This window comes from Verticillium alfalfae, genomic scaffold (assembly GCF_000150825.1).
Source record: "Verticillium alfalfae VaMs.102 supercont1.4 genomic scaffold, whole genome shotgun sequence".
NCBI lineage: Eukaryota > Fungi > Ascomycota > Sordariomycetes > Glomerellales > Plectosphaerellaceae > Verticillium > Verticillium alfalfae.
In genome coordinates this window covers 1,236,121-1,244,982 of record NW_003315035.1, presented here as the reverse complement: position 1 = coordinate 1,244,982, position 8,862 = coordinate 1,236,121, and the positions used below count along the sequence as shown (strand labels likewise).

The following is an 8,862-nucleotide window of genomic DNA, read 5'->3' as shown; positions in this document are numbered from 1 at the left end:
GCGGTTTTCTCTTCGGCTGAGCTCATAACCAGCAGCCATCTCAGCGCCAGTCGAGTACTGATCCTGACCTCAGCAGCGAGAGCTTAGTGCCATCCCAGTAGTGATGCCACCTCCTTCTTCACTTCTGCCACACCGTCAACTTCTGCTCCTTGGAGTCTTTAGCGTCAACCGCGACACCCTGCTTCACAGAGGTACCAGCTCCGCCCTCGGCATCGAGCTCAACCTCCTTCGATGGAATCTCGGATGAGCTTGCAGCGCTGTTGCTCGGTGCATTCTTCTGTTCAGAAGAGTTCTGATCCTTCTTGGGGACGGATGAGGCCTCTTGAGCGAGAGGCTTTTTAGCCGCATCGACATTGAACCCAGGCGGCGGGCCAGAATGCGGTTGGTTCTGGTTATGATGCTCAGTGCTCATGTGGCGAACGGGAACAAGGATAGCGAGCGCTGAAGTCTTGCGGGGGAGGTGTCGGGCGTATCTGTTGAAAGATCCGTGGGACAGAGCTAGGCCTGTAAGAGCGCGTGCTACATGATTTTAGTCTTGCGATTTGACAAATTGACGGGGGTTGAATGAAGCGCACCGTTCCCAGCAAGTGGGTTCGCAACGACTGCCCGGCGGGCAACGCTGGCGGAGGCGCTCATAATCGGAACGAGTCCTGATGTCGCGACGGCTGGATAGAGAGAAGCGTACGGCTATCGAGCTGCGCTGTTCATGGGTGATATTGCGTGCTGAAGGGCAGTTGATCTGATGGAGGATGTTGAGGGATGGAGAGAGAGAAGATTCCGTGAGATGCGACTTCCGTCTACAGTTCTGGGGTTGACTGGGGTTCCTCCTGTTAGCTCCGACTTTCCGAGACCTCCCTTTCGTTGCCTCAACGCAACTTTTCCACAGCGAATGCAGGGGCGCTAGCCTCGCCAGGCTTACCCACAATTGGGCAGGCTCAATGCCGGAGCCGAGTTGACGTAAGCAGCATGTTACGTGTTGCAACCAAACACTCATGTGGCTAAACATCGGCCGATTAGAGAGGCGACGTCTCTCACGTGCAATAGCACTCTTGGTCATAGTTGTCACAAGCCTTCCGTGAGGCACCGAAGGTACAGGTAGGGGTAGGTGGCGTGCCTAGGCCACTCCCACGCATACATCAGCTATCCAAGGTTTTGCTGGTCCGAAGCAGAAACTGTGTAGTACCCTTGCCGTATCGGCTCGTGTAGTGTTTGCATTAGACCTCGTTCTTCTAAGCGACAATTGTCGCGCCTTGAATCTGTGGTTCAAATCTCTCGCAAAATGAGCGAAGACTCACTTGAAGCAGCGTCGCCGCACAATATCTTCGACGTGAGGCCCAAGCGTACTTACTTCTCAACACAAATTCCATCTCAGCTACACTGTTCTCAAGATCGTGCTCGCCTTGTATCGGGGAGGTCAGTCACGTCCATCCTGTCCAGAGACTGCCCTTGTCGGCTATACGGGTATCAAGAATTAACTAAGCAAAAGCATTCTAACACGAAATAATTAAAGCTGCTGGCTTTAAGGCTTACACGGGAATCTCTACCACTATCTGAAAATCGAGCGTGCACAGACTGTTGGCGTGTCATTGTACCTTACCTTATTGAGTCTTCAACGATCAGATCAGCCAGTAAATGGCTCTAACGCTCGAGAGGCCAGTCGGCCGGTGGGAAAGGGTGTCTCAGCCCCACTCTCACTGCATCGCACCACTCAACATGAGGGCCACTGATGCAGCCCGTGCTTGGTCTGCCCCCAGAACTGCATCCGACCAGTCCAACAATTGATTCCCTGGTACATTAGTAACATTCCCAGGGCGGCGGTCCCCATCCTCACCACCCTCACAATAGCCTTGGGACATCTACTCCTCGGCAATAACTCTAGGCCTCTCGTAGCCGCTCGCGTCACATCGCTGTCGCATCCCATATCTCTGTCGATTTTCGCATCTTATATGGTCAGACTTTCACGACTATGATCATCTTTTAATCGTCCGCCCGACTTTTGAATCCTGTGGTTTCGTCATTCCATTCCACGGTCCCTTCAACTCTTCCCACTTCACCCCGCGCCGCGGGGACGATTTCACGAGCCACGAGATCTATCCTCCCGTCAATCCGTGCCACCTCGGCACCTCGAGCTACATTGAATCGCTCATTTCCCCTTTCTTAGTCGGATACTTCGGATACCATTTACAGGACGTCTATATACATCCCAACACAGATCTTGTTCCCAATCTTTTGGACAATTTGGATCGACCCGTCACCGAAAATATAATATGAGACTCCGAAAGGCAGCGCGCGTTATCCTCGTCGGTGCGCCAGGCGTTGGCAAGGGCACCCAGTCCGAGAGACTTCTACATCGCTTTCCCCAACTTCAGTCCATCAGCACGGGCGATTTACTTCGAAGCAATGTCACTGCCCGGACGGCTCTTGGTATGTTACGAAGTCACTCGCCTGACTGTGCCTCGGTCGCGCCAACTAACTTACCCTTTCAACAGGAATTCGAGTCGAGAAGACAATGAAGACCGGCGGCCTCGTCGCTGACGACCTTATCATGCGCTTGATCTCGAACGAACTGTACAAGAATGGTTGGCTGCGGCCCAACGAAGCCAAGCATAATGTCATGACCCTGGCCGCCAGCACAGCCACTGCTGGGGATTTCCCCGACGCCCACGACGAGTACGTTACCACGGCTGCTCTGGATGCACACGGCCCCCCTGAGGCCTCGGAGGACCCTGATGCCTCCTTCATTCTGGATGGCTTCCCGAGGACTGCCGCGCAAGCCGTGACATGCGACAAGATCATTCCAATCAATCTTGTCGTGTCTCTCCAGACCCCCTTCGACGTGATCATGCAGCGCATCGCCGGCCGCTGGGTTCATGAGCCCTCGGGCCGTGTCTACAATACCACCTTCCATCCGCCCAAGGTGGCCGGCATTGATGACATCACTGGCGAACCTCTAATGCAACGACCCGACGATACTGAGGAGGTTTACCGTGAGCGGTTCCGAAAGTTCCAGCAGACAAGCGAGCCCCTCTTGGAGCACTACGCCAAGAAGGGCGTCCTATGGGAAGTCGAGGGTATGAGCAGTGATGAGATCAGCCCCAAGTTGTATAAAGAGTTCGAGAAACGCTTTGCGGCTTGAAAAAGCCTTCTGTATTCTTCCCTTTTTTCTGCATATACGTTATACCTTTGGGAGTTTGACGGCTGGGCACGCCCAAGATCGGCGACTACTAGCATGTCCTGGTGGGACATGGGCTCGGGGATGATGGGGGGCAGTCCAGGGGTTTGGGGCAGACTCTTCTGCGACGGCGTTGATCCTATTTCGGAGCGTGTTCTCTCTCTAGTGTGTAGAACGGCGTGAAGCTGTTTATAGGTGATGCACAACAGGCACGAGTCTCCTGCAAGCGTGGAATATACGGTTCGGAAACACCTTGGCTCACTTCATGGCGGCATTTCTCTCATCTTGTAAAGGCTAGGACACAACTGGAGGATGATGAGGCATGAGGAACGCCGTGAGTTGGCTTGCATGAGGTAGTTGGCGGGTGCGAGGCTAACAGCGATCCGTAACACGAACAGACTGGGCGAACGCATGATAGCATTCCATGGTCTCAAACTTGCATTCGCTTTGCACAGACGGCCATGCTGCATGCGTTAACAAACGTAGTAGATTTTTATTTGCCATTAGAGCTCTCTAGTAGGCACCCACTCCATTTTGTCGTCATCGAAATGGTGGCTGTGGTGGTTATCAGTAACATGTGGACGTGTAACTGTTCGGCAGGGTCTTACTTATTGATTTCCTTGTCCGACAAGGATTCTTTGCCATATTCGGATATCAGAAAGTCCTTGTACTTGTAAGGAATTTTTGCCTTAACACCCTCAAAGGTCGTCTCCAGCAGTGGTAACAGATAGGTGTCCCGAAACAGGTGACCGTCCTTGCCTACTAACACACCCTCACCTTCCCCGTATGTGACATTGTACCTTGCGGTGGTGATGTCGATGAATAGGCCATGTTCCATATCGATCCATCTTGCGTCTATCGAGTTCAGGCCCTTTCCCTTGTCTCGAACCAGGTAGTGAGGGTTGATGTCCAACAGAAAGGAGCGACCCTCTGGAATGGCCGGGTACTCGTAGTAGTAGGTCGTCATGTTGTAGTACGCGGCAAGTAGAAACAAACTGGGCTCGGAGACCATGACATCGGCATCATCGTCCCATGGCATCACCTTTTTCGGCGTCAGCTGATTTCAAGAGCACATAGGATTATCTGGCAGTCTCGGCGGTTACCCTCTTGTTCCACCACCACCCCAGAAGACTTCCATGCATGAGCCATGTCTCGATGCCAATACTCTCAAAGGTGGCCAGATAAGTCTGTATCAGGACTCTCAACGCCTCTCGTCGGAGTTTCTCATCTGTGATCTGCTTTGTTGCGAACCTGCCATCATAATGTGCACTGAAGCTTCCAGTCCATTCCACGATTAGATAGGCAGATCACCGGGAGTCTTGCATCGGACACCTTACCTGGATTCAACTACAATAGAGTAAGGTTGAATTCTCGCAGGGCTGAGGGACATACAGACAATGAAACCTACCAAAGTACTTGCCAGGTTTGGCCTGACGACGGTGGAGACTCTCGTCGGCCGCAACCGCGATAGGAACACTTCCCAGGGCCAACCATGCTGACAGCGCGATAGGGAGCCGACCGAGCCTCATTGTAGACGAAATGGGCTATATCGAACACCAACTTGGCGTACAATGTCGCTTCCAGAACTTGAGCTTGAGACCACGCGTCTTTATAGGATCGATGCCGATCCAGAAGACGCGTGACGGGTCGTCATCAGTATTATTTGCGGGTCAGACATTGTCGGATTGCGGAGAGAGGGTTGGCGGCGAACACGGCAGGGATCACTCTGACCGTTTATAGCCTGATCCCGCTCCATCCTCTCCGGTCCTCTCCTACTACCTGCCTTGTACCTGGAACGGGTCGTCCATGCCAAGTCTGTTGCCGTTCACCATACTAACGAGTTGCCAAGGTCAAGACAATTCTGATGGCCGCTATCATCAAATTACCGGGTTCACCTGCTATGAAATGTATTCATCTATAGATCAACACATCTACATGCACTATGGAAAAGACATGGAGTCACTACTGTGGGCATTGTAAGCTTAATTGTTCGGGCGTGGGGCCGAATGAACAAGCTCAGGCATCATTGGCATTGTTGGCGACACAAGGGTGGTAGGCGTGAGTGTTCGCAATTTTTAGTGGAGAATCCATCATACTTTAGCTTGTTCGAGACGGAGACCTGTGTGTATACTTGCGAATGCGAGGACCTGAAGCATGAGATCAAGGTCATGCAGGGCGGCTTCATGTGGAGCTATTCCGAGGTGGTAGGGGTGCGGATACGTCGGGTTATCGTCTTTGACACTCGAGCTACGAAGGAAGGGCACTGATACTCAAGAGCGCCTACGGCTACGTACCAAGGCGCAGGAGCGGGGAATGACAGAATATGCCCTTGCACCTTATGGGGCGCAGCGCTGGGGCCGCTGTTCACACAGTAGGAGGTTGTTCAACCTGTCTGGGGGGCACTGTGATGAGGTGGCCTAGCCACCTCAAGAGGCGCCACGTCCCCTGGATTGAGAGGTGGGAGTTCATTCCTCTGAGAGGTACCCCTAGAACGGATAGCTGTTGGTGGGTACTGTCATCGATAAGGCCACCCAAGCTTGTCGCCCAGGTGGACGTCCACGGAGAGGGGAGACTCTGGCCCAAGCCACCAGGCGTGCCTGGGACAACTCAACCGCATTACGCAACACAAGGTAGCTAAGGTATCTTGACTGCCTACATCCCTCTAGGCAGCCTCGATTCAAACGACCGCAACGAAATCTACGATTGCGACGATTGCACGAACGACGAGTACAAAGAACACGGCGGATTCGTTAGCTGTATCGGTCTACTTTCCTAGACCATACTCCTGCGGCGCACCGCATCGTGTGATGTGACCGTGGCCATTTGTTTCGCAATCGTAACCTCAAACTACACCCATTGGAGGTCGACTCCGTATTCTCATCAACCTTCCGACATACAAAATGACAGCTTGGAACGTGAGTAGAGACTTGGCCGATGTGAACACCATAGTGTGGCTAGTCTGATGCGTGCCTAGGTATTCCGATTGCTGGGAGACTGCTCCCACCTTCCTCGAAATGCATCCTCCTCTTCTCGATTCATCGCCACAGGAGTGCTGAAGGTACCCTGCTATTGATCCGATGCCGACTTAGCTAGGGCATACTGACAATTATATTCAGGGGTCTCCCTCATTACCCAGGGGCTGTATGCCCTGGTCTTTTGTTCGAGATATACCGACTTCTTCTCCGAACAAGTGCTTTGGAACCGCTTCTTCAAGGCCTTCTACATTCTCTCGTCGTTTTACACTATTGGGATAATGCAGTGGATCTATCCCCGATCCAGGGAGCGCGAGATGGCCTGGAAGGTTGGCGCTGGCGCCCTCGGCGGCGCTCTGCTCCTCTCCCCCTTCGCCATGCTTATCCTTGAGCCAAAGTCGCACTGGAGCATGTTTGTGGTATGTGTGTCCCCATGGCTTGTGACAGCAAGCAACTAACACCTACCGATAGTGGATTTGGGATTTCTCGCAGATCCTCGAGTCTGTCTGCATCCTACCCCAGCTCCTCCTTTTGCGTCAGACTACCGTACCGACCGTTATCGACTCGTTCTACCTTGTCGCCCTGGGCTCCTATCGGGCTCTTTACCTTGTTGGATGGATTAGTCGGGAACTCGATCTGTCGGACAAGCCCCCCAATGCTGTTTCGGTCGTCTTCGGCATCGTGCAGACAGCGCTCTATGTCGACTTTGCTTGGGTCTACTACACGCGCCAACGGGTCAAGCTTCGCAATGGTGGTGTTGTCGATGCCGACGACCTCAACCGTGGCTGGTTCCTCCATAGAATCTTTGGCAAGCCCAGCAACCAAGACTATGGCGAGGAAGATGAGGAGAGTGCCCCTGCGCTTGGTCGTCACGAAAGCCGACGTGGTGGTAGCCGGTCCAAGTGGGGAGCGAGGGGCATCTCCGTCAGTGCTGATGATGGTGTGCTAGAAGCTGAGCGCGGGGAGAGGGCAGAGTATGATGGCGGCATCGTCGATCCCGATGCCAAGATGCAAGACCCTGATGAGCTTGCCAAGGTGCTCGACGACGACGACGATGATGATACTCCCGCTGCCTCGTCGAGCGCCAGTCACAACAGCAACAATCGAGGCGGATCCCCAAGTGGAGTCCAGGGTGGCCAAGAGTGGCGGGACAACTGAGGGGTGGAATCCGAGTGGCAGCGAAACGGAAGCCTGGCAGGGCCCGCGAAAGAAATTCTCGGCTCTCGCAGATGTGCGTGTTCTCACGATGTGTTCTGATTCTACGTCTCAGTCGTAGGTACAGGGGGGTTCGCGTGCTCTCTACCCAATCCCCTGTGGGAGGCTACATGCGCAATCTATACCACGGTATTCCACAGCGGGTCTATCTTTTTCCTTACTATCGTTCAACAATTCATGTACACATAAAACAAGCGATGAGAATTACTTGTCATGCCACTTTATTGCAGTTTCTACGGTATCGCATCCTGCAAGCTTTGAGTCAGCTACTAAGGGCACCTCGACATGCTTATAGGCTACTGATTGTACAGACCTGCGAAACAAAATCACACCAAGAGAGCCTAATGGTCAACTTTCGAGGCCCTTTGAAGGTCCATTCTGACGGCATGCTTGACGTCAACCTGCTTCAGAACTGTCTGTTCATCTATCAGGCTGTAATGCCGATTTGTCGCTAATGCTCTTGTTTGAGACTATCTATGGCATGTTGAGTTGTCCGATGTGCAGGGCGTGTTAAGACACAAGTTCTGCATGTAATATTGGGGAATTCATTTCCTTGCATGACTTGAAGTAGCAGCTTCCCACGAATGTGCGGGGCTTTCTGGGGCAGCTCCGTGCTGCTGTGGTCTGTACCAGTAGTTTCGGTAAGCTCGGTGTAGCCAAGGTGTTATCGGCGCGTCCCCCACTTCCGATGCGACGCGTCTCGTTCCTGAGCACTTGCTTCCAAGCCGACGCCCAACGACCCCTGTTCTATCTCGATTCGTCCAGGATCATGACCAAAATCTGAGATTTTTATTTCAGTGATCTTTTCATGTGGAATCTGAATTCGTTGTCACCATGGCCAGTAAGTTTGCCGAGAAGGACACTTATGTTCATGGCTGACGCTCTCAACCTCGATAGCACGCGCTGAGCGCATGCAGCAGCGCATTCGTGGTGCCGGGTACGTCCCGGCCTGGACCATATTTTTCTCTAGAGATTGCTGACGTGTAAAAAGACATGGACAAGTCGAAGAAGTGTCCTTTCAGCTAATGCTCAGTGACGAGACAACATCGACTGTCGCACCAACGAGCCCAGAAAACCCTCCCGCACCGACCCCGCCCGTTCAAGCAACACGGTCGACGCCCAACACATCCGCGAAGCGAAAGCGAGTCGGAAAAAGCTCTGAGAGGCAAGATGATCGCTCCAAAGCCAGCGCAGAGAAGCTTGCCATCACTGCCCGCGAAGAGCCGGCAGATGCGACGCCAGTTTCAAGAATTGCGACGCCAGAAGCTACTGCGCCTATCGACGAACTCGATGGCCGGTTTCTCAGCAGCCAGAAAGGATGTCGTCAGCAGGTATACGTGCGTCGAGAACATCAGCCCCGCCGCGAAGAGATAGAAGAAAGCCCGGCAACAGCACCAGCCCACCAGCAAGCGACATACGCGAAACCGCCGAGGTGATCTCTCAGTTCAGGCACAAGAGCTGCAGCAAATACTCGACACAGTGATAGACGACGACGCTGATGCG

The 8,862-nt window shown here is 53.2% G+C and overlaps 5 protein-coding genes across 5 annotated transcripts in view; 3 read left to right on the top strand and 2 right to left on the bottom strand.

The window, feature by feature from the left end:
- The window catches only part of VDBG_03815 (mitochondrial distribution and morphology protein), a gene marked incomplete at both ends in the record, with an annotated part of 2,932 nt that extends 1,076 nt beyond the window's left edge, over positions 1–1,856 (bottom strand). The window contains 4 exons of the mRNA XM_003005816.1: positions 134–504; positions 1,349–1,377; positions 1,531–1,572; positions 1,696–1,856. Of these exons, the coding sequence (XP_003005862.1) occupies positions 134–504; positions 1,349–1,377; positions 1,531–1,572; positions 1,696–1,856 (603 nt within the window). The remainder of the gene's footprint in view (positions 1–133; positions 505–1,348; positions 1,378–1,530; positions 1,573–1,695) is intronic.
- A 198-nt stretch (positions 1,857–2,054) lies between these two features.
- Positions 2,055–3,136, top strand: VDBG_03814 (adenylate kinase; the record flags this gene model as incomplete). The annotated part of the gene is made up of 2 exons (XM_003005815.1): positions 2,055–2,424; positions 2,490–3,136. 2 exons carry the CDS (start codon positions 2,268–2,270, stop codon positions 3,134–3,136), a joined length of 804 nt encoding a protein of 267 aa, XP_003005861.1.
- A 539-nt stretch (positions 3,137–3,675) lies between these two features.
- VDBG_03813 (conserved hypothetical protein) lies at positions 3,676–4,701 on the bottom strand (the record flags this gene model as incomplete). Its single annotated transcript, XM_003005814.1, has 4 exons — positions 3,676–3,727; positions 3,781–4,214; positions 4,276–4,400; positions 4,581–4,701. 4 exons carry the CDS (start codon positions 4,699–4,701, stop codon positions 3,676–3,678), a joined length of 732 nt encoding a protein of 243 aa, XP_003005860.1.
- A 1,724-nt stretch (positions 4,702–6,425) lies between these two features.
- VDBG_03812 (ER lumen protein retaining receptor 2) lies at positions 6,426–7,302 on the top strand (the record flags this gene model as incomplete). The annotated part of the gene is made up of 2 exons (XM_003005813.1): positions 6,426–6,563; positions 6,616–7,302. The coding sequence occupies 2 exons, from the start codon at positions 6,426–6,428 to the stop codon at positions 7,300–7,302; spliced, it is 825 nt and encodes a 274-aa protein (XP_003005859.1).
- An 891-nt stretch (positions 7,303–8,193) lies between these two features.
- On the top strand, positions 8,194–8,795 carry VDBG_03811 (predicted protein; the record flags this gene model as incomplete). The annotated part of the gene is made up of 3 exons (XM_003005812.1): positions 8,194–8,200; positions 8,257–8,296; positions 8,351–8,795. The coding sequence occupies 3 exons, from the start codon at positions 8,194–8,196 to the stop codon at positions 8,793–8,795; spliced, it is 492 nt and encodes a 163-aa protein (XP_003005858.1).
- Positions 8,796–8,862: the final 67 nt, after the last annotated feature.